Here is a 24,728-nt window from a genome sequence, read left to right on the forward strand (position 1 = left end):
CAGTAGACTTGCATCGAGATGTGTGTATATATATATTGTTGTCTTGTTCGTTCCATTAGCCTCAAGGTGAAACTTGCATACATCGTAAATCATCGCTTCTTGCATGCACGATTCCACACGCGAATCGTGAGCCTTAAGAATCGACACGTGTTTTGAACATTCTCAGGTATTTATTTGGGTGGGGTTCGCAGGTTGAGCGACAGTCATACTGTTTGGGCATTTAAATAACAACAAAAAGTTTGTTTACTTATTTTAATTAGGTATGTAAAGGGAAGCAAATACGCCGCCACCACTCTCTCTCCGTGAATCACAGTTGAGCTGCGCACGTTACACCATCCAGGTGCATCAAGGTGATCGGCAAATAAGTGAAATGCCATTGTGTTTGCCATCGTACGGCGGTTGGAATCTCCCCGTTGTCGAACCCGGCGATCGTTAGCTGAGCGTTGCGGAACGAGCCACTCACAAAGGGCGGCGCTGCGCTAGCAACAACGGCGGTTTGCGCGTCGGTTGCGTCGCCCGACCCTTCGTCGGTGGCACTGCCGTTGGGGCCGCCCTTCGTTTCAGGAGCCTCCCTCCTTTCCCCTCCCCAACTCCTATCGTTTTTCGGATTGTTTGTTGTAGCTTGCTTACCCGCCCATGATGGACATCTGTGAAAAAGAGCTTCATCGCTCACTGGATTACTCCTCCAGTCTAAATGAAAATTCTGAACTCCAGGAGCCTCCCCACCCTCTCCACCCTCCCTTGCTATTCCGCGCGGCTTGGTGGTGCGTAGCAAAGCGGCCTGTCCGGTTTGAGCGCTGGGGGGCAGGGAAGGTCCCGGATAAGTCACGGTACGCATCCTTCGGTGCTTGGCAGGCGAACACAGCCAGTGCGCAAAACGATCCTTCACCGTCGCGGTGACAGACTCCCGCCCACCCGCCCGCCCGCGGCCAGGGAGGTGACCTTGCCAGAGTCCCACCGTGGTGTGCCGGTGGCCCGCGAGACCGAGCCGTGGTTTACCGACTCGTTTGGTGGGAAAACGACTGCGGCATCTTTGCGATGCTGGACCGGGGCTGTGGGCTTTCGACCGCGGTGGAGGCACTGTTGACACCTTGAATGTCTCGCGTGGGTGTGGGTGGTCACGTTTGTGGGCCCTTGGCAAAGGAAACCAGTTTTTCCACTTAAAATGTTAAACAGTTTTAAACTTATCCCCGTTGTCTAGTGAGTGTTTGAGTTACAGAAACATAAATGTTTGCATTTAGTAACGACAACTTCCACCGCTCATGAAACTCTTTGCATGAATTTTATTTTTATGTATTGTGACGTGTGGTGTGGTAGGATTTTTTTAGATTGAAAGTGAACCTAGCCTGGCACAAGCACAATGGTGATGTCATCGCCACTTGGTGAACGACGGCGGTTGTTGTTGTGGTGGTGGTGATGGGCTGCTCCACATCGTGGAATGTATCGCTCTCAACATCTTAAAATTCCGCCCACGTTGCCTCACCCCTGCCCTGCCCATCTCCTCTCGTCTCACTCTGCTCCCCTCCACCCTGTGGAAGCCCCCCCCCCCCCCGTCAACATTCACTCAGTGAGAGGTTGCTCGTTCTCCTCTGCTACCCCCATCCCCATAGTCTGGAACTTCCCCCAGCCATCTGTGTCGTCAGCTCCCTGCCCTGAACCATAATTCCAGGCAAAAAAAATATTTTCTTAATCTTCTGCGTATGGTTGACGCCCTCTCCTCTGTTTTTTTTATGCCCAAATATTTTATTTTGTTCAACATCGTTAAATGCAGTCAAATGTATACGCTATATGATCCGCATAGTATATTGTGTATATATATGTGTGTGTTGCCGTGTGATGTGCTGCGGTGTGATGCGGTGTTCTGCTTGTGGGGTGGAGGATTGCTGCTCGCTGTCGCGCAGTGCCCTGCGTTCTCGCTTGCTTGTGGTGTGTTTGCTGTGGTCTGATGCTCTTGGTTTGGTGCTGCGTGGTGTGGCAATGTGTCGTGTACGCGCATGCTTCTCTATGTGTGTGTGTGCGTGCGCAGTGTGGGGAGCGGCGGCTACCAACCCTGAAACCTAGGTTCGATTCCCGGCCACAGCCAGCATCGGTGGCACGAAATATCTGATCTGGTCCTGGGCCTCTCCTGAGTTGACTTGACGTTAAATGAGGACCCGGTGTGGTTTTTGTGACCTTTAGCATTGGGGAGACGAAGGCAGTTGGGCATCGTGCTGGCAACACCAACCCCGTCGGGCGCCATGCCGGCCTTCATAAGTTCTGCTCAGGGCACTTGCCCCGACAGCCTGTCGGGCTTCATGGGGGACCCTTTGTCTTTGTGCGCAGAGTGGGACGTGGAGGAGCAGTTTGTGCGGAGCCCTCCCCGCCACCAGCCCCGCGGGCCCAGGACCCCACCTGGTCCTCCTCCTCCTGACGACGACGACGATGAGGTGCCCATCCTCCCAGTCGGTGAGTCCTCCGGACAATGACACGGCAGCAGTGGATTCTTGAATCTATCTGTGAAGAACTTCACGCCCCTTTTACAAAACGGAGACCGTATGGAATGATGTAGTCGGCAGGGGCGCACGACAAGGATTGAGGACAGCGATTGAGGGGTAGAGGGTTACTTGGGGATCACGGAAGGGTAGGGGAGAGATGGGAAGGAGTGAAGGGGCAAGACGAGAGAAGAGGAAGCGAATGGGAAATGAAGAGGTGCAGCTAAAAGAGAGGAACGGAAGGAGGTTAAGAAGGGGACTTTAATGTACAACTATTGACCACATTCCAACGTGGCCAATCCCGAAATTAAATTATGAATCTTATTTACATTATAATGTGGTTGGGAGAATGCATCTGACCTATATGACTGAAGGTTCTGGTTAAAGCCACGACCGGCCCCCTTGCTGTCCGACCGCAGCCATCTCGCGGGATGATCCGAACGCCGCCGCGGCCGCCGCCACCGCAGCTGCCGTGGCCGCCGCCGCCACCGCCATCGTCGCCGCGGCCGCCGCCGCCGCCTCCCAGAAGGAGTTCTTCCCGGCGGTGTCCCCAGATCGGCCGTGCTCCCAGCCGTCGGAGGAGCGCTTCTCGGAGGAGGGAGAGCCCGCCGGCGAGGAGGAGGGCAACACGGGTGGGGAGGACGAGGAGGAGGAGGAAGAGATCGAGGACGAGGTGGTGGACGAGGAGATGGAGGCTGAGGAGGGCGAGGAGGGGGAGGAAGGGGAGAGCCACGCGGCGGAGAGCATGCCCGACGAGGACGATGAGGAGGGAGATGGAGACAGTACGAGCCTGGCGAAGCTTCATCGTCAGTGTTGTTGTGTTTGTCATTGTCTCTTGGTCATATTTGTCGTCGTCGTTGTTGTCATGGTCATCATGATCGTCATATCCATCATCGTTGTCATTATTATCGTCAAAATATTAGTTTTTACTTCCCGTCGACTCAGAGTGGCGATGCACACGAATTGACTCTCTCCACCTTTGTTACCCAGGGGACGATGGGTACGAGCAGATATCGAGTGATGAGGAGTGCATCCCTGACGCGGAGCACGGAGCGTATAAGTACCCGAACTTTGACCTGGAGCACTACACAGCAGAGGAGCTCGCATCTGTGCCCGCCATGTCTTACGACCCTCTGGACAAGGATCTGGCGTCGCTCGCACACTTCAGCCCCCCCTACCTCACCCGGTGAGCCCTGCTTACCTCACCAAGTGTGTCGCCACCTTCGCCGGCACACCAACCGACGGAACGAACGATGCAAGCAGCGCGCCCTGGGGTTGTTGTCAACACGACGTAATGGTGCGATCCTCGCGAGCGCGCAGGTTCGAGGTGGCCCTGGCGAGCATCGCCTCCAACGAATCCAAGCAGCAGGAGGAAGGGAGCGTGGAGCGTGCGGAGCAAGCGGAGCGCCTGCGGGACCTGCTGGAGGCCCACGAGGAGGACCTGGAGCGCAGCGGCCCCAAGTGGGTGACAGCGCTGGAGGAGGCGCCGGCGCTGCTGCCCGAGGGGCTGAGCTGGTTGCGAGCGACCGCCGCCCCGTCCCACGGCGACGTGCTGCGCCGCCTCGTGGCGTGGTGCCGGCACGCCCTGGGCCTGGACGCCGCCCTCGTCCTCCCCATCGCCATCAACTTGCGTCAGCTCAAGGGCGGCCTCAAGCTGGCCGGCACCCTGGCTGAGTGCGGCGCCGATGAGGCGCGGGCGCTGGTGGCGGCCGGCGTGACTGAGCTGGTGGTGGACCTCCTGTTTGCCGAGCACATGGCCTCCTCGCTGAAGCTGGGTGCCATGAAGGCCCTGGACAGCCTGGTGAGCACCAAGGAGGGCGTGCGGAGTTTCCTGGGCGACGCGGGCCAAGCGGGCGGCGCCAGCGGTTACCAGAGGCTGCTGGACCTCATCCTGTCAAAGCAGACAGTGCGCGTGGCGACGGCTGCTAGCGCCGTGCTGCAGAAGTGCCACTTCTACGAGCTGGTGGTGGAGGTGGAGCGCGCGGTCGAGGCCCTCTCGGAGGGCTCCAAGGAGCCACGGCGGAGGCGCAGCACTGAGGGGACCGGCACGGGCGACAGCGACCTGGACAGCTCCGACGACACGGACGACCCCGAGTCGAGTACGTCTCCGCCGGGCCATCGCTGCGTCCGCTTGTTTACGATTCGACTTGCGCAGGAACACCACGCGCAGCGCACGCGTCTGCGATTGACAGAGTCAGCGACGTGAGCCGCGTAGATCTCCTCGTTGACTCCAGCGTCAACACGGAACGACGCGTGATTAGGGATCGGGTCTGTTCAGGTTAGCGACCTGTAAAATGTTTCCACACCCAGCACACCACGTGTCATAGTGTTACTCTGACTGTGGCTACGAGTCCCTTGCTGCCTTCTCCAGTCCCGCAGCATCACTGAAAATATTCGGTGAGAAATTGACACTGGATTTAATGATTCACCTCTCGTGATTCAGTCATAGACAGAGGAAAGGTCGTACTGTAGTGGCATGCATCTATATAACCTGCATGGATCCGACTAGATTTGATAGCATTCGCTTGTTCGTTCGTTTCTCAAGCCGCTTGTCCTGGTGAGGGTCGCGGCGGCAGCGTGTTGAGTTGGGCGGCCCAGACCTCCCTTTCCCTGGCGACAGACTCTAGTACTACTACACTATTCACTACTATACATATACACTACTACACTATACACTACACTACGATACACTACACTACTACACACAGACTCGAGGTCTTCCTTTGGAATTCCCAGGCGTTCCCAGGCCAGCCGAGCGACATAGTCCCGCCAGCGTGTACTGGGCCGGCCCCGGGGTCTTCGCCCAGTGGGATGTGCCCGGTAGAGTTCCAGGGGGAGTATCCTTACATGGTGGCAGAACCACCTCAACTGGCATTGTGAAGCTATTTAAGATTAGAAGATTATAGAATCTACCTATGGTAGTGTGAACTAATTGAATCTCAACTATTTACACACGTTTGCCAAATAATTGATTCTCGCACACACCAATGTACTGGATGCATTGTGAATGTAAGAGTCAACTTTAACGCACGGTTCGTTATGCTCCTCGTTGTTTGATGCAACATGCGAGTCAAATTTCCACTTTCGGGGAAAGTTACCCTGCTCTTTTTATCAATGCGCTGCAGCCTTCCTGCCTCATGCGGGACATCACATTGTGAAGCACAGGTTTGAGATTATCTGGTGCCACTGTCAAACGATGCCAGAATAAGAAATGAATTGAACGACGACAGTCAGTCTCGCAGGTGATTGCCTCCGTGCTTTGCGGGATCCGCCCGTCCCTGGCAGGTGGTCTGTCTGGTCGTCCTGGTTGCAACACCGAGTCTCCCCCCTCTACCCTTTCTTGCGATAGGGATTTGGGGTGAGGCTTCACAGTCCCACCCCAATGCATTGGAGAGCGTGGGTGCAAGCATGCACGTGCGCATGTTTCTGTCTGTGTGCTTGCGCCTTCTTGTGAGCATCGCTCCTCTGTTCTATGTTGCTTGAGGGCGGCTGCCTCCAACTTAAGAGTTGCCATATTGGAGAAAAATAAAATCCTGGGCATATCATGAAAGTAGATTTCAGAATACCAGAATAGGGGAGAACTACATGTGAATATATTGTCTTGAGTGGTGTATTTTTATTATTATGCCAGTGACCAAATCTGGAACTGTTAATGTCCTGGGAAGAGGTACAACATTTCAAGGACAGCAGCTGCCTCAACAAGAGGACATCGTCGAAAAATCAGGATAGGTGCCAACCCACGTCCAATTGTCTAACAACAGGGCCAACCTTGACATCATTGGTACAAGTCATCGGCAAGTCCATATCAGGCCCTCGTTAACCACATCAGCCCATCTGCTCTCTAGCTCATGCTGTAGCGCAGTCCTGTCTGTTAACCCACAGCGCCCAGGCCTGTCCCGTAACCACCGGCGAGCGAACGTTTGACACTTTACGTGGCCTCAAGGTTCACCAAGCTTGGCGCAAGCGACACGATGATGGCACCGTCACATAGTGGAGTAACGGTTGTTGTTGTTGTTGTGTGGTGCGTTTGTGGCCAGTGTGCGGTGGGGCCGGCACTGGTGCACGTGACCTGGACCGCCTGGCCATGCTGCTGGAGGAGATGCAGGAGTTGTTGGTGCGAGCGCCGCACTGCATGCTGCAGCTGCCCATCAAGTGCTTCCCAACGCCCGCACGCATCACCGGACCGCCGGAACGTGACGATCCCATGCCCGCGCTTTTCCGGTAACTGCCCAATGCTGCCCGCGTCATTTACCGCCAAATCATTACCATCGAATGTTCATCAGGTGCCAAGTGGATTGTTACATCGCATGAGAGGTGGCGACACCGTGGTTGCCTTAATTAATTAGCAGCAGTGCTCGGAGCCTTTATCGTTCCATTGCCGAATCTGAGCCTCTCTGTGTCTCCACCGTTGTAAGCTATTCTCTATCCACTGCTGTACAAAGGCACATCTATGCTATTGCCATTCCACACGGTCCATCTCACTCCTTGATATTATTTTATTGCTCAATTTCGTTGACGTTAGACTCTCCGGCATATTATTTTTTTTGGCAGCCATTCATTCAGAATCTTTATTTATCCTGGAGAAATCCAATGTTCTTTTTCACAATTGTCCAGTCTGGGCAGGTTAGAAAGTTACAACGACAAACAATAGAAAAAACGACAAGAGTGTAAGGTATAGGAAAGGTAAGCAAATCACGGATAACAAAAAGTATATAAGTTTATATTGCATAAGGGGCCATCCATTTAGTACGTACGCATGGAGGGGGGAGGGGGGGTTAACCCAAATGCGTACGCTTGCGTATGGGGGGTCTACTGACAATGTACGCATAGGAAACGGAGGGCGGGGGGGGTGAAGCCTCGATAATTATTTGTCTACATTGGCCTTCAAATGAGTTAGATAGTCCGGCGGTGGACTGTCTGTTTGCTTAAACACGTTAATATTATTAATCCTTGATAATTTCTGCGTGGATTAAATATCGGCCGTTCTATAGGATTCGGGGGGGCGGGGGTGCGTCAAGCGTACGTACGCAGGGGTGTAAAAAGTTTGCGTGCGTACAGGGAGGGGGGGAGGGGTCAAGTTTTGACAGATTTTTGCGTACCTGCTACATGGATGGCCCCAAGTACATCAGTTCCCAAGCTTGGGCAAGACAGCAGCCCCTCGAATGATGGGTCATGCCCAAGCCTCTGATTTGCATTCTGCATGGTTGAGGTGGATAACTCAGATTTCGTAAACACAACCCTACATGGGGTCTTGGTGTGTTGTACCCAAGTCTGTGCCTGAAGTGAGTCGTCACCCTGCTGCGATTAATGGAATTGTCACGATTTTGTGTCACTGTTTCAAGAATTTGTTGTTTTTAGTTTTATTTTGTACCATCTTCCCTGCCTCATTTGCATTGTTCATTCTGTTTCCATCTCATTAGTCTAAACTAACATTCGCATATCATTTGCACTAATCTCAAATAAGCTGTTCCTCTGCACTATTCGATGCTTTGTTTCATGAGCACACAAATCGATTTTAATCTGATGGCAAATCCCCCTCCCAAAAATCGGAGAGGCGTGCAGCATGACCGCAAAAACCTTAATCGACTTCACCAACTCGTTGGCCCGTCCGCCCACCAGGTACATGCACGAGCACCACTTCCTGGAGTCGCTGGCGCTGCTGCTGTGCACGCCGGCTGCCAGCCTGCACGCCGGCGTCCAGCAGGCGAGCCGCGACGTGCTGGCCGGCCTGGCCGCCACGCAGCCCGGCCTTCTTTTCCTCGGCTCGCACCCCGAGGCGGCCGGCTTGCTGGTGCGCGCGCTGGCACAGCTAGCCGAGCAGCCGGATCACGAAGACGGACCCGCGCCGGCGGCCGGCGGAGGGGTCGGCGCCGTCGCCGGCGGTAGCGGCGGCGGTGGCGGGACCGGCAGCGACCCCGCGCTGGCGCTGAGACTGGCTTACAGCCTGCAGGTGGGGTTGACACGTCGCACCCCGTCCCCAGGCGCGAGCGAATCCGTCCTGGGCCACAGGCCCATTTCACAAAAGGGTATCGCGAGCGGTGACGGTGCCCAGCTGAACGTCCGTGGGAGAGCAGCTTGGCTGGGAGTGCTGTCTGTGGGGGTCTGTCCACACTGTGCGAATTGAGGGGTTGTTTCACCATACATCACCCTGCCTGTTTTGTGAAGGCGGGGAGGATGAGATTGGCGTCTTCGTTTAACTGGCGGGAAAGGGGAGATTCGTTCCCATCTGCCGATAGGTGCCATTGCTCTAGACTGGCACATGGAGCCGCCTCTTGGTTAACCTCGTGACTATAATATTTGGCAGCTTTGGCAGCAATAGTGACCCATCGTTTATAAACTTGGTATAGAGGAAATGTGTTTTGTTTACACTTGGGTATGGTTATTTTAGGCCGCTGAGATGTGTTTGTAGGATTCCTGGTGGCTGTACGTTCTCTGTCGGAAGCCAGTGTCTTGTGATGCCCAAATGTTGTGATACTACTCCTGTTGTCCATAACAGAGGTTTTTAGCTTAGATTACGTAAATATAAATGTCTCGTTAAACCCGCTACCACCCGACACAGACAATTAGTAAGGTTTGTCATGTTAACAAAACGTGCCTATTCGTTACTCGTAAAGCATACCGATGTGTTGGAGAGTAAACCCACAACATTTACAATTGGAGTACGACATTTCAACAGTGGGTACAATTAGCATCATCAGGCGACAGCTAGCGTTGTGGAAAATCTAACCCAATAACCTTTTATGGATAATATTGGTTGCGAAAGCCTACGTTTTATGCTCGTATTGTTATGCCTCCCGTGTTGCAATGCCTGTGTTGCAATGCCTGTGTTACGCCCTTGGATTGTGTTCCTGTTATTTTGCGATGCGTGCGTGTTGTGATGGCTGTGCATTTGTATGTCCATGTGGTGTAATGTCCTTGTGTGGTGTGCTGTCCTTGTGTGGTGTAATGCTCACTTATTTTGAATGCTGTGTGTAGTGATGGTTATGTTTTGTCATGACACCTGATTTTGTTGTGATGCCTGTTGATATGATGTCCCTGCGTTTCAATGCCTGTGTTTTCACGCCGTTGTTGCGCCGTGCGCGTTTTAACGCTCGTGCCGTCATACATCCGTGTCGCGACGCCGGTGTGCTGCGGTGCACATCGTGATGCCCGCTGCGCCGTGCCACCCGGCGATGCCCTCGGCAGGCGCTGCAGTGCGTGTCGGAGCTGTTCGAGTGCGGCGCGCGGGTGGGCGGCGAGGGCGACACGGACAACTCGGGCGTGCTGGGCATCCTGCACTCCCTCTACCTCATGACCTTCCACCCCACGGGCCGCGCCGCTGTCTGCCACGTGCTCGGCCTCGACAGGAACCTGGGCTGCCTCATCCCGTTCGTGGATCAGTGCTGCAAGGAGGGACAGCAGGGGTAAGGGCGGGACGTGGGGGCGGTGGGCACGCCCCGATGGCCGCCCCTGCGCCCTGAAGGTGCCACCCGGTTTTGCCATTGGTGGCACCGCCAGCCAGACTCTAGAATGAGTCGCTGGGTTACGTAACGCTTTCCGGCACGCGGTTGTTGTTCCTGGAGGGTATTGCATCAGCTGGGCAGAAGCCGACCAGTGGGGCGTTTGTGTATTTGTCAAACAGTCATTTTTTCTTTGATTGCTGCTCTGTATTATTCGCCAGCTTTCAATTGGGCGAGTCCCTAAACCGTAACATAACTTAATACTCTAGATTCGTGCTCGTTACATTGTGTTCACGAGGCTTCAATTGGTGGACCCAAATGTATAAATCTTTTGGCCAGAGTTGGAGAGCTGGACATTTTTTGGTACAGCAGTCTTTTTGTAAATCTGTTGGTGCATGAGGGCCGACCCGCCCAGGCTGCGAGAGTTACTTGACTTCTGCCGTCCACGACACACAGCAGCTTGTAGCACCTCCTTCAGCGACGCTGGCCTCCCATCCAAGCGCATTGCAGGCTCAAATTTCTGCTCGGCTTTCGAGAGCGGCCGGGTTTCGGGGCTTTTCTCGTGGGCATTGTTTGTGCTATGGAGTTAGATATACTCTCTCGATGATGGTAACTGGCTTTGTAAGGATTCTGATAGTGGCTGATCGTGGCAGCTGTCACGCACCGTGTACTCTCTTAGCATATATGTGTTTATGTACTGGATGCCAGTATTTATTTAATATTTATCTTGATAGCACAACAGTGCCCACTGGCTGAATGGAAACTGAGATGGTAGGCTCAAGACATGAGATAACTACATGAAACATGTTCAAAGATCATCGTTGGCATCATTGTCAGTCGTGATAAAGACTACGATTTGGCACAGAAGTGATGGTGTTTCAAAGAAATCGTGAATATGAATAAAATTGGTGAATTTGTGGAAACGGCTGTACACAACAGCCAAGGAATGAAATGCATCCGTGAATACTTCCATTGTAGAGATGGAGCGATACAAAAATGTTCATCTACAGGCCCTCCGATTGTTAAATTGCGGGATCGTGAGAGGTGGTGGCAGCTTGGGAAAGCTTTCATCCAGCAGTGGATTGACGATGGCTGATAATGATAATTTTACTTTGGAAGGAGTGGGGTGCTAAAGGAACCACATTAGGTTTGACGCTTTCTTTACTTTCAAATCGTAGCCTTAGCCACGATCAATCCACTGCTGGCAAAAAGCCTCGCCAAGTCGTCCTCGACCTCCCCAAACAATTCGTTCTCAATCCTGCACCGATTTATCTTAGAAATTGTTTTACTTTAAAGTGGGGGGGGGAAGGGGCTGGTTTGTAGGAAGAGGAGTCTTTCAAATGTCGCTTCCTTGTTCCTCCACAGCGAGGTGAAATCCAAGAAGTCCGTGGCGTCCAACTACGCGTGCATGCTGGTGCTGCTGGCGGTGCAGCTGTCCAGCGAGGTGGCCATGCTGGAGCACTACGGCACGCCACTGCTGCATTTGTGCAAGGAAGACGAGGGCAACGCCAAGTTGCAGGGTGCGTCCGCCCAGCCCGCCCGCACGCTCGCCACACACGCGGCACCCCCTGCGCACTCCCCTTGCCTCATTAACTGCTTTTTGTGATTAGTTTGTTGTTCTTCCCCCGCAACCTCCGATGAGCAAGATTGGCAAAGTACAGCGCTTAACAAGTTCGACATGTGTACATATAGATACGTGCTGTAAACTCGCCACGCACCGTGCAAGCGCCACTCGCTCCTGGAATTCGCCTGTCGCGAGTCGAAATCTTGCTTACACTCGGCAAAGGTGAAGATTGAGATTTTACTTAAATTAATATTCTAAATGCGCGTCGCGAGGCCGCGAGAGATGTAGACTGCTTGGGGAAGCCTTCGCGCAGCAGTGGATTGATCGTGGTTGACGGTGATGACGACGACGACAACAAACGCAACCTCTTCCCAATGAGATTGTTGACAACTCGCTGCACCTCTACGATCCCCGCATTCTATCGGGACTGGCCTCGCTCTCTCCGCACCACACGGCTGCCGCGACCGTGGCGCGCGATGCCAGCGGAAGGGGACACTCGGGGATTAAAAGCAGAGAGACGCCACCTTTTGGCGTGAGCCCAGCGGCTCGGCAGAATGTGGCCGAGCCAGCCCGGGCTCCGAGAATCCCACAAACAGGTGTGCCCACCCCCCGCTCTCGTAATTGAGTGATGGAAGTGAACTTGTACAAACACACGGGTGTACAGCCCCACTTTTTTTTGTGTTTAATGACAGGGCCGACGCGGTTTTTATATTGCCACGTCAACACTCAACAGACGCGTGAAACTCGCTGTAATTCGCGTACGGATTAACCATCGCTTTGCGAACGGGTTCCCACGTGAAGGATGCTGCCATGGTGGAACCGTCTACGCACTGGGCTTTTGATCCGGAGGTCGTCCCCCCCCGCCCCGGTTCTATTTTCCAGCGTGGCAGTTGGAACAATGCGGAAAGTTTTTAAAATCTCGCCGCTTTTGAGTCACTCTTCGATTGGATTTTGTCATGCCTGACGCGACATGCGCTTGGGTTTCAACACAATGGCTGCGTGCTGGGATGGGCGCGATGGTATCTGCGCCACTTGAGGTTTAAAATAAATAATACATCTATTAATAAACGTGCATGGTGGTGTGTCACTATGTAAAGTAAAATAATATAATGTTTTGGTACATCAGCTGAATGGGCTTTTTGGCCTCGTCTTTTTCGGGAGGATTTGTTTAAACATGCAACCCCTAGACCAGTTTCAACATTCAGCAGCATGTGACCTGTTAAACAAATATTTCGAGGTAGTCTGATTTTTTAGCAAGAGCTCTCCTGAACACCACGAGACCCATTCGGCACAGCGCAGAAGATTTGTACAGAATGTATAATTACGGCTGTGTGCCGTCATGGTAGAATGGGGCTAAATCTTCCCAGCTCAGGTGGGCAGTAGGGGGGAAGGGGCATGTGGGTCCAGGATTATAAAGGTGAAATAATGGTCGGGCCTCTACGGGCACGATGAGATCAAGCTGATGCAAGCGAACGTCTGTTGGGTCATCACAGAGCTGAGCAGGTGGCTGGAGCCGGTGAAGGACCTGCACTTTGAGATATCTTCCATTCCCGCACTCACGGAGTACATCAAACAGGCGAGTAGCACCTGGTCACACACAGCACATTGCTACACTTACATCAGTGGCTGCTTTGTCCAAAATTCAGCATTGCAAATCCTGGTCCCTGTATCAGTTATCCAGTAGCAAGGTCAGTATCAAACCTCCATTTTCTTGCTCTTTGTGTGCATACCCCCATTTGGACTCCATTGGCGCGATGTTGTTGCACGTTGAAGCAATGTGCAGTGCACCACTACCTTTGTGTGAGACTGGCTCCTGAAAGATGACGTCGCCAACAAAGCGTATTTGTCACATGAAACCAACCCAAGATCAAGACAAATTACGCTAAACAACCAATTTTCACAGTTGCATATTTACACGGTCACAGGTGATCGTCCAGGCTGCTGAAACCACCGACTTGCTGCGCTTGAGCAACCCGGTTTTAATCGCACGTGGCCGACACCTTGACTCACACTCGGGATCTCGGTGGTGCCGGTCGTCGGTAGCCTCCCGACGCGGCATCGGTTTCCTGAGACTCCCGGCCGCCGCCACCTCTGTGGCTCCGTTTGACCGCGCGGGTCGCTCCCGGCCGCGACAGCCCAAACGGGTTTTCGCAGGAGTGTCACTGTCAGGTGCGACCAACAGCCCTCCGCGCTGGAATCCGCGCGGTTGATGTGAGCTCAGTCTCGCGTGCGGTGTCGCCCCGCCGCTCGTTCTGCCTGCCGCACCTGAAATGGAGGCTGAGAAAAACCTGTTTTGTCTCGTGAGACCCGTGTGACAGTGGAATTAGGGTGGCTTGCCGCATTCAGCGAGCAAACAATGCCATGTGATTGAATGACGTCCACTTAGAATAACACACAACACCACCGGCGCGGCCCTGCTTGTCCTCTTGAGCCCTATCGGTTGTGGCCGAGGGGGTGATTTTGGTGATTTTTGAATTGTTAAGGTTTGCTAATGCGTTTACATTAATCGCACAGCTCTTGATACATTCGACTGCAGATAGATCTGGTACCAGGCACAAAAGAATTAACATTCAGGCAGATGTGGAAAAACGTCTCGCCACCTCTGTCGTAATCACCACTGGTTAAAAGGAATAATTACAGGAGGAAACCTTTAACACTCCAAATATGTAGCCAACTATGTGTTGTTCGTGGAGTGATGGTGCAGTAGTTATCACACTGCGATCTGAGTTTGATTTGTGGCCACGCCTACCATCACTGGCAAGGTCCTGGGCCCCTTTCCCAATCTGCACTGACCAGCGTGGTGACGCACGGTCATACAACCCCAATGACTGACACTGTTTGGGGAGGCCTTCATCCGGGAGTGACTTGACATTATTATTTATTATAGGCATAGTTATTGCAAAGTATCCACTTATGTACCTAACCAGTCTAAACTAACACGACAGAATATACAACACAGACATTGCACACGATCTAAAATAATATTTTCTTAAATTTATATAGCAAATGCCAATAATGTGGCAATTTGTGGAACTCCCACGGAGGTTACTCGTTGCGTGCATCGTCTCGGACGCTGCCGCCAACGCTGCTGAGTGGGTGGCAAGGGCTGGAGTTGGGCAGCATTGTCAGGACTGTGTGGGTAACGTGTGGCGTGTGTGCCCTTTGACCTGCAGAACCTGGACAGTCTAACGATCCACGTTGCCCATGAGGGGCCGGGCCTGGCCACGGCACTGAGGGTCCTCAAGCACATCGCCTGCCCTCCCCCGCCCATCAAAGGTCCGTGCGACGATCGCTTCTAAAGTCTGCCTTTTATCCGACTTTGCTAACATGATTATCGATAACTTGTTGATAATCCCATTAGCACGGTTGGCTACGTAAGGTGCGAAAGAAGTTCTACACATTCATATGGAGTCGATGTGAACATTTTACCTCTAGCCAATTGGTAAGCTGGAGGTGAGCCACTATCTCAATGCTCATTTTCAGTTGGATATCACTGGCTTTTTTAACCTTTGACCCAACTTTTGGTTTTTCCTCTGCTGTTGTCGTTATTCGCCCTTGGATCCCGCGCTAAGTTTGCGACCGTCTGCGTGTGTGTGGATGGGTGTGCCCGCGCCAGCAGGGCAGCAGAAGGACCTGCGCTGGAACCTCGCCGTGATCCAGCTCTTCTCGGCCGACGCTCTCGACCTCTTCATCCGCGTGCTGCAGAAGCTGAGCGCCGTGCTGCTGCAGGCGTGGCGCCACCACGCCGGCGCCATGGCCAGCCTGCAGCGCAGCCTGGTGCTCTCCATCGCCACGTGCGCCCTCTCGCTGCTGCAGGCCATGCTGGCCGAGCTGCTGGGCGGCGGGCCGCAAGGTACCGCGCCTGGCGCTGGGTCGACGGGGATGGCTAGCGGGGATGGCTCATGTCGCACGGTCTAGAACCGTAACGACGAGAGAGTTCCGTTTACAGCCACTGTGTCGGCCCACTATGGGATGTTATCGGCCTTCTCGTGCGGTGTCGGTCATGAGGGTTCGTTGACCGTATTTCACCATGCTGGTCAGTGCAGGTTGGTGAAGGTGGCGTGCTCAGGACCGGTTCGGTTACTGCTTGCCACTGTTGTTAGTCATGGCCAGGAGTTGAACCATTGGTTCATTGTGCAGTGCACAAACCACTGCGCCATCACTGGATATTGTGGTCGCATCTCGCATTAACGCTCTGGCAAAGCGCTCTGCTTTTTCTTTGCCATGACGGAGAACACCTGCGTGGCTTGCATTGTCGGCGTGAGTGACCCCGCAGTGGTGACACGTAAATGAAAAGTGAAACAGCTGTACTTGGTAGGGGAGGGGTAAGGGGGCGGAGCACACTGACCAACCTGACCCCCGTCCTACCCCTAATCCACAAACACCAGCCAACCGATCGCTCGTACTGTAGCACGTGCTCCAACCGTGTTTTACAAGGCCACAATTTCTCTACGTGTCGCAAACAATCCGCCAAACCGAAGCACAGAATCCCAATGCCGCTCTATGCCCCCGTCGTGAATCGCGTTCAGATGCGCGTCTGCGGCCGTCTGGAACGCTCTTCTGATATTAGGAAGCCACTGGAGCTATGCACTTTTCAATTTAGATTGAGAACACATTTCTTGAGAACTGCTTTTTGTGTTTTAGTTTGTTGCCCTTCCCCCGCACCTCCTATTAGCACGGTGCGAAAGAAGTTCAATATACATACTTTTTGGAAGCCCCGTGAGAACAGTTTGGCCGAGGTTGAGGTGCCATACCCTGTACACGCGGGAGGCCGGTGTTCTCCGAGCCACGTGACCGGTTTGACCATTGCGAACTTTACGACGTGTCCCCGGCGCAGGTGGCGGCTTCGAGCTGCGCGACTCGCGGCTGCCGGCGGCGCTGGTGTCGCTGCACACGGTGCTGTGCTCGGTGCCACTGTCGGGCCAGCTGGAGGCCGAGGAGCAGCAGGTGCAGACGCTGGCCGTGGACACCCTGCTGGCCTTCACGCAGGGCGTGGGCGAGCAGGCGGCCGGCTCGGGCGACACGCTCGCCTCCAACACGTGGTCGCTCATGCTGCGCGAGGTGCTCGACTGCACCTTGGCGGCGCCCGAGAGCTTCTACTCGGGCCTGCTGCTGCTCACCGAGCTGCTGCCCCTGCCGCTGCCCATGCACGCCGCGGAGGTGAGGTGCCGCGCTCCAACGTCTCCCCCGTGGTCCTCCGCTCGTCCGCTGGTCGCCCGGGGTCGAGCAAAAACCCCGTGCCCTCTGGGCCGCGGTCGGTGCCGGCCCCTGTGGTGCCCGCTGCTTTGATGCGACCGGGAGCTGCGAGGCCGCGTTTGCATTTTTCCGGTAATCTCCGGCCACGGGTAGAGGGTCTCCACGCCTACACCTTGGACCCTTATCTCATCTCGGTTGTAAAAAATAATAATTCGCACAAAGCATTGAGCTGCTTTCGTAATTGTGTTTGTTACCAAAACAAACGCAGTGGGGGGGGAGGGTTGGGTGGGGGAGATAGTCAAAAGAATGTCATGCTAGAGAGGAATGCAAAATGAAAATAGGTTTAATGTTTCCTCATCAAAACAGAATTTTATCTGTTTGCGTGCGTTGGCTCCGGTTCGTGGGTCTTGTTCCAAATGGGACGGAGGGGGCTCTGGGCGCGCCGCACTGTACCTGGATCTGGTGAAGCCATCCCCCCCCCCCCCCGACCTTTAGGAGGAAGTGCACGGCGGCGGCGCGTTATCGCCCGCGCTCATCTTCACGCGGCCGCGTCGGCCGCCTCGCAGCCGGCCGGTTTGTCGTTGGGATTTTGTGGACTTTGGCCTGTCGAGGTCCCCGCGTGGAGCGCCGCGTTGTTCTTTTACGCACCGTGCCTAGCGCCGCAACAAATCGCGGCCGTGGTCAAACAGGTGCGAGCGGCGACCGGGGAGGTTGGCAATGAGGAAAGCGTGATATTTATTGATGCGTTCTAAAGTTCAAACGCCGTTTTATCGTTCTCCTTTTGAGCTGAACCCTTCCTAAATCTTACGCGCGGACCTTCTCCCGGCCAGTTAAGCGCCCCACGCGGTTTTAGTGCCTGCGGGTTTTATAAGTTGTTTTTTCGCGTAAGCTCGCGCCTTGGGGATGCGCGAGCGTTCGCGTGCGCGGTTGCGTCGAAGCCCCGCTCGTGAACGCCCATCTCTCCCGTGTGTAATTTGACGTGCAGCTGCAGCCCCCACCAAAAAAGCTTCGACTCCGGGAGGCCCCCCCGCCCCCTGCCCCGCCCCCCCTCGGATTAACTCCGCGAGGCTGCGCGATGCCTCGGGAATGCAGTTCTTCTGCTCGTAAAAGTCATATGCAGAACTCTCCACCAACAAACTTCTGAACCCCCCCCCAACCCATAAAGTTTGGCCAATTTTTCCACTGAATCCTAATAATTTGCCCTTCTCACCGCAGCCGAATACAACCAGCCCTAATAATTAGCATGCGCCGTCCCACTCGGTGAGATTGTTGTGCTAGACTCACTATCGAGTCCCACTATCGAGTCCCACTATCGAGACCCACTATCGAGTCCCACTATCGAGTCCCACTATCGAGTCCCACTATCGAGTCCCACTATCGAGTCCCACTATCGAGTCCCACTATCGAGTCCCACTATCGAGTCCCACTATCGAGTCCCACTATCGAGTCCCACTATCGAGAGCCACTATCGAGACCCACTATCGAGTCCCACTATCGAGTCCCACTATCGAGTCCCACTATCGAGTCCCACTATCGAGACCCACTATCGAGTCCCACTATCGAGACCCACTATCGAGTCCCACTATCGAGTCCCACTATCGAGTCCCACTATCGAGACCCACTATCGAGTCCCACTATCGAGTCCCACTATCGAGTCCCACTATCGAGTCCCACTATCGAGACCCACTATCGAGTCCCACTATCGAGTCCCACTATCGAGTCCCACTATCGAGACCCACTATCGAGACCCACTATCGAGTCCCACTATCGAGTCCCACTATCGAGTCCCACTATTGAGACCCACTATCGAGTCCCACTATCGAGTCCCACTATCGAGACCCACTATCGAGTCCCACTATCGAGTCCCACTATCGAGTCCCACTATCGAGACCCACTATCGAGACCCACTATCGAGTCCCACTATCGAGTCCCACTATCGAGTCCCACTATCGAGTCCCACTATCGAGACCCACTATCGAGTCCCACTATCGAGACCCACTATCGAGTCCCACTATCGAGTCCCACTATCGAGTCCCACTATCGAGTCCCACTATCGAGACCCACTATCGAGTCCCACTATCGAGTCCCACTATCGAGTCCCACTATCGAGACCCACTATCGAGTCCCACTATCGAGTCCCACTATCGAGTCCCACTATCGAGACCCACTATCGAGACCCACTATCGAGTCCCACTATCGAGACCCACTATCGAGACCCACTATCGAGTCCCACTATCGAGACCCACTATCGAGACCCACTATCGAGACCCACTATCGAGTCCCACTATCGAGACCCACTATCGAGTCCCACTATCGAGACCCACTATCGAGACCCACTATCGAGACCCACTATCGAGTCCCACTATCGAGTCCCACTATCGAGTCCCGCTATCGAGTCCCGCTATCGAGTCCCACTATCAAGACCCACTATCGAGTCCCACTATCGAGTCCCACTATCGAGACCCACTATCGAGTCCCACTATCGAGTCCCACTATCGAGACCCACTATCGAGTCCCACTATCGCCGCCCGCACGCGTGCAGGGGCGTGGGGAGCAGATGCGATGAATGCTGCAGCTTCATCGAAATCAAATACTTTTTTTCATCAGACCTTAAAAACTAAAAATAAGGGCTTGAATTTCTATTTATCAATTGGCTTCGGGGAAGGACAATGCGAGCTTGCTCTGGTAGAGGGAAGGCTGCCAAGAGCCAGCCAGACTCGGTGAATTGACTTCTTTATTATATTCTCCCCCGCGCGTGCATGTCAGGACTTGCAGGCTAAGACCGCGTGTCTCGCTGGGGCTCATGGGAATTAATATTCTTCAATCGCGGTCGCCGACCCTGGAGCCCGATGATAAGTGACTCGACACGGCCGCGCCGCCGCCGTAATCTGTCGTGACATTGTTCGGCGCGCTCCCCGTTCTCACTCAAACCGTCGGCGACAATGGCCGGTGTCCACCAGGGGTCTGTTGGGTGACCTCGTGCAGGGATTATTATCTGTCGCCGCTCGTGCGTTCGCTCCCCATGTAAGCTGCCTTGCGTGGGGCGAGAGAGCACAAGGGCATAGTTGTTGATGGTGGTCCGTCCCTCGGTCTCGAGTCACCACCTGTCCTGGTTTTCTCTGGATTGTCGTCTTGCCCTTTAGGCAGCTGCTGTCCTAGGAAATATGAAAAATTTCCTGGGACACTAAACGTCCGGATTTTATTTTTTGTTAGTTGCATAATAATCCACCGCTCATGACAACGTGTTTACATGTAGTTTTCCACTCTGCTGATATGGTGAAGATATTCTACTTCAGATATGTTTGACTTTGAATTCCCCGCCCATCACCTTTTTTCCCCCCCAAGCCATTTCCTTCATCAATTCCAGAAATTTGTTTGATTGTTATCTCCGGCAATTTTTTATCGTGCTGTTTGTTGCTGGCAGCTTGACATGTTGTGCCTACGCTCGGCGACCACGTGGCGTTACACTTCAAAGGTGGCGACGCTCTATCGGCCCCCGGCGCCTTCTTGGCCCGCAGTGGCGGTGAGCGCGAGGTCCTCTCCGGCCGTGCTCGTCCCACCTGCGTTGGGTCTGGTCGTGTCCAGATGGACCGGTTTGCATTGGCCTCCAACCGTCCGCGTCAACACCGCCGTGCCCCTCGCACGGCGGTCTCCCTCCTCCCTCCCTACCCACGTCTGCCTGCCCAAGGTCGCTTTTCATGTTGGGCGGCAAGTGGGTTTCAAACTCAGATCCAAGCAAAACCCCCGCTCAGGTGTGCGGCGTTTGGTGAGGACACGTGCCCCTGGCCTGGCCACGTGATCTCTGCCCATGAGGGGATGTGGTACCACTGTGCACTGTGTAGCGACTGGTGCAGGAGTTTACAAATCGTGGGCCTGGGTAACAATGCAGTGTAGATTTACGGATCGTCTTAAGATGCGACCGCATCAACAGTGGGCATGTTTACGCGACAGCGAGAAAAGTGTAGGCAGCAGTAGACCGAGGAAAAAGGGGAAGGTCTTGAGCCTCGACTTGAACTGGGACAGGGAGTCAACAGTGCCGTTTCCAGGGGGGATGGAATTTCCATGCTGTGGGAGCAGCCGAGGAGAATAAAGTGATCTTGCACTGACCAAAGGGCTTTGACAGAACGGAGATTGCATGGAGGGGGGGGGGGAGCAGATGGAGGTGAGAGGGGAGTGATAGGAAGACGGGAGTGGAGGGGGGAGGTGGGGAGCAAGTTCATGGAGGTTCTTGATGGACTTGTGAGTGAGATCTTGCGGTCGGTGCAGGAATGGATTGGGAGCCAGTGGGGGCATCAGAGTCTCGGGATGATGTGGACTCCTGCAGAGGTTCGGGTGACAAGTCTGGCAGTTGCATTTTAGTTGAGCTGTCCCTTTCTATAGACTACTCTCTACAAGTAGAGCGCTAAAATAACAACGGTGATGATGTATGAATAGAGTAGTCGTGCGCTCAGGTATGTGGCCGTGCCGGTAGGTGTGGTTGTGTTTTTATTTACGCCTTTTGGGTGTGTTCGCTGCTTACACTTGGGCTTAAAGGAGGAAGATGCAGCCCAACAAAGCCAATTTCTCTTATCTCAGATCTCGTGCATACCCAACCGGTGTGTCACCGTTCTATTCTATTTTGTGTTTGTAAAGCGCCTTTCACCAAGGCGGGCGGGTCTGGAGGTTTGATTAATTGTCAAGATTCGGGGTTGCGATTATGATTTTAAAAATATATTTTTTATTGTTAATTTTACATTCTGTCTGATCTCTCTCACTTGCTCTTGTAGCAAGTTCACTAAACAGAACGACAGAGCTTCATATAATGTATCGTCATCGGCTATGATCTGTCCACTGCTGGATGAAGGCCTCCACATGTTGTTGCCCTCTGTCACGGTCTCGCGATGCACAATGTTCCACCGCGAGCCTGCACACGAGCCGATTTCATTGCTCCATCTCCCTGGTGGACGCCCCCTCTCCCGGGTGCCTTTCCTTCATTTGACTATTTCCGCAAGCGAGGTCCGCTCCACTACCGCACACTTGCACTCGCACGCCCACGGCCGTCATTCCTTCCAGCCACACGTCCTGCCCAAACTCTCTTGTCTTCGCATTCCATAGCATCTCGCTAACTGGCCCGTAGCAGGTTCGCTGATCAATTTGTAGATGTCTGTTGGAGAGACAGAACCGTGAATCACCTCCGAGTATGCAAGTGTCGAAATCGATGTTGATCGAGGAATGGATGCGCCTTGACGTGCCTTTTACCTAGCCCTGTGCGTCGCGGGATGTCCTGCACAAGTTTGAAGCTTGGTTAATGAGAACAATAACGCCATAAAATCTGTGACGTCACGCTTGTGAGTTTTCGGTACTTTCTAACGCGTCCCTGCAGTAAGATCACTAAATTGTGCTCTTTAAAGTTTGAACTCTAACGATGGAAGTTGTATTTATTGAAGGCCAGAACACGCAGGCTATAGATCTGTCCGCAGAATAAGAGCCACTGGCTCATTTGGTTTACTTCCTCCTGTGAGGGTACCTGAGGCTGCGCTGCTTTGTGCTGTTCCGCACGAACGGCTGTGCTTGTGACTACATTCCCATGACCTTCTGCCAGCGAGCCCCCACCATTCTCCACGTGGCCAAGATACACCCAGCCTGGCACAAGCACCGTGGTGACGTCGCCACCATTCAGTGCTAATGGCTGCTGCTGCTGTTGTTGTGACTGACTGATGGGTACCTAGCCGGGCACGAGCAACGTGGTGACATCACTGCCACTCGGTGGTGAATGGCTGCTGCTGCTGTTGCTGCTGCTGCTCTTGTTGCAGTCACTCCAGTTGAAGTGTACCTAGTCTGGCACAGGCCCCATTATGACGCCACCGCTATACGGTGTGCCGCCCTGCACTGGCGAATGACCGCGTCCCTCTTCCCGTCTCCGCTACGCAGCCCCTGTCGGCGCAGGATGTGACGACGGCGCTGAACACGCGCAAGCTGTGGAGCCTGCACCTGCGGGCGCAGGCAGACACGCTGGCCGAGCTGATGTCGGTACAGGCGGCCACCGGCTGCCAGCCGCTGCAGATGCTGCTGCGCCGCGTGGCCGTGCAGCTGGCCGACCTGGCCGCGGTGCCAGCGCTCATGGTGCTGCGAGCAGCACTGCAGCTGCTGCACTCTCAGCTCACCGCCAGGTACGGCCGGAGCCTGACTCCCGACGCTGCCGTTTACTCCGCGGTGGAATCTCTAGCACCCATCCCCAATACTATTGCTCACTGCTGGGCGCTGCTGCTGCATGTGACCCAGCGCTGTGAAGGCAGCAGCGACGGTTGGTGGATCGCCGCACAATAGTTGTAAAACTCCCTTCATGTGGGCGTCGAGGATGTGGAGCCGTACCCTGCCTCGCCAGGAGAAGCACTCCAGCAAGGGGACTAATCGCCATCTGTTTCCATCTCTACGGCCTCCCATTTTTTTATGAACACTCCTTGTTGCCTGAAAACGTCTTAAGGTAAAAACCCAATGCCGAACCATCCTGCTCTCTGACCCAGAATTTGAACTCCCTCGTCTTGTTATCCGCTCGAACCCATTTACATTAGCCATAGGCTCTCCTCTAAAACCTAAAAACTTTACCCCACTCCCCTAGGTCGACTGAGCCTTAAATGAGTTCCCGGTGCTGCGTGTGAACATCACCACTGGGGAGACGATGGCTGCTGGGGCTTGTTGCTGACCACACCACCCCCAGTGCTACTCGCTTACAGCACTTGCTCCAGCATTCTGTGAAGGCTACCGGGGGGATCTTTGTCTGTGTGTGCACGTTGTCTTTGCAGTGAGAGCGTGGGTTGTCTGTGCTCGCCGCTGATCGCTCGCGTTCTCGGCTTCCTGGATGCACTGGTAGCACACGCGTCCTGCAAGGCAGCATTCCTCAGGTGCCCCTCCACTCCCACTCCCACTGCGCCTGCTCGATGATTTGCATTTGTAAAAGTTTCTGTGCAGTTCCAGGTAAGCAATCTGTCAGATCAACCAGGTATGCGTAGCAGGAAGTGACTTTCATTTGGAGTAAAAAAAAAAGTTCCGGCCCATCTGGCCGCCTGTAGTAAGATCGCTCGATTCCCAGTCCGAAGCTTCACGAGTTTGTAAAATCCGGTTTGTGGTCAATCCCCACCGATCATTGTCATCCATGTGGAGTGACGAAGATTGATCCCACTTGGTGGGTAGTGGGCAGCATTGTTACAATGGAGGGTCACTGCTGCTCATTGTCGGAATGTGGAATTTCCTACACCAGCTCGAGTACTACCAACACGGCCTCGTCTTCATTGGCGTTGTTCTTGTAAACACAGGTGCAAGGTGGTAGAGCACTTGTGGGAATTGATCGAACCTCGCAAGTTACGGCGGGTATACCCGTTAGCATTGTCGTGAATATAGTGCCGAGTAGCCGTAGGGGTTAAGTGAGCCCAATGATGAAATGGACTCGATGGATGGGCGCGTTGTCGTTACATTTCCCCCCATTGTGCCACCCTGCGGGGTCCCGCAGCATCGTGTCGGGGAGCGTGAAGGGGGACGAGCGTCTGACCGAGGTGCTACCCGCAATGCTCGCCATCCTACGGGCGCCAGTCGACGGTTCCGTGCACCAGCAGCAGGCGCAGGACTGCGTTTCCTCCATCCTGCAGTCGCTGTGCGATCAGGTATCGCTCGCTCGTGGTCATGCCTGCTGCTGCTGCTGGTGGTGCCGCTGGTGCTGCTCCCACATGAAACCATTTGCATACAACACACACGAGTACAAAACATTAATCCGTACACATGCGATCCGATGCGTGAAGAATTGATTTAGGTCTATGCATCGTTGCATCTCTATGCCCCGAACAAATGTGTACTTCATAGTGATGCGAGGCATGCGAAGTGATATTTGTGGTTGGTGAAGATCGCCAGCGATGATTTGCCATAAAGCTGCTCCATTGTATCGTAGCTTCCTGGTTCTCTTCAGCAATTGCCTCATTATGGAAGGCTTTGAAATAACAATGAATCGCAACAACGGTATAATAGTAGTAAAAAGCATATGAAGTGCATGTGATACGGATCTGTGGGGTGGCCGCAGAAGCCTCGGAG

General features: G+C 54.0%; 1 protein-coding gene across 4 annotated transcripts in view; it reads left to right on the forward strand.

Moving 5' to 3' along the window:
• The window catches only part of VIRMA (vir like m6A methyltransferase associated), a 57,923-nt gene that overhangs the window by 8,693 nt on the left and 24,502 nt on the right, over positions 1-24,728 (forward strand). For 2 of the 4 annotated variants that reach the window (XM_078863955.1, XM_078863957.1), the window contains exons 6-20: positions 2,323-2,445; positions 2,891-3,277; positions 3,462-3,657; positions 3,792-4,570; positions 6,509-6,692; positions 8,091-8,421; positions 9,657-9,874; positions 11,276-11,430; positions 12,968-13,050; positions 14,648-14,750; positions 15,091-15,327; positions 16,312-16,634; positions 22,581-22,819; positions 23,453-23,551; positions 24,157-24,307. In XM_078863955.1, the coding sequence (XP_078720081.1) occupies positions 2,323-2,445; positions 2,891-3,277; positions 3,462-3,657; positions 3,792-4,570; positions 6,509-6,692; positions 8,091-8,421; positions 9,657-9,874; positions 11,276-11,430; positions 12,968-13,050; positions 14,648-14,750; positions 15,091-15,327; positions 16,312-16,634; positions 22,581-22,819; positions 23,453-23,551; positions 24,157-24,307 (3,608 nt within the window). The remainder of the gene's footprint in view (positions 1-2,322; positions 2,446-2,890; positions 3,278-3,461; positions 3,658-3,791; positions 4,571-6,508; positions 6,693-8,090; positions 8,422-9,656; positions 9,875-11,275; positions 11,431-12,967; positions 13,051-14,647; positions 14,751-15,090; positions 15,328-16,311; positions 16,635-22,580; positions 22,820-23,452; positions 23,552-24,156; positions 24,308-24,728) is intronic. The other 2 variants (XM_078863956.1, XM_078863958.1) reach the window with 2 other exon arrangements.

Source organism: Lampetra fluviatilis, chromosome 17, assembly GCF_964198595.1.
Source record: "Lampetra fluviatilis chromosome 17, kcLamFluv1.1, whole genome shotgun sequence".
Taxonomy (NCBI): Eukaryota; Metazoa; Chordata; class Hyperoartia; order Petromyzontiformes; family Petromyzontidae; genus Lampetra; species Lampetra fluviatilis.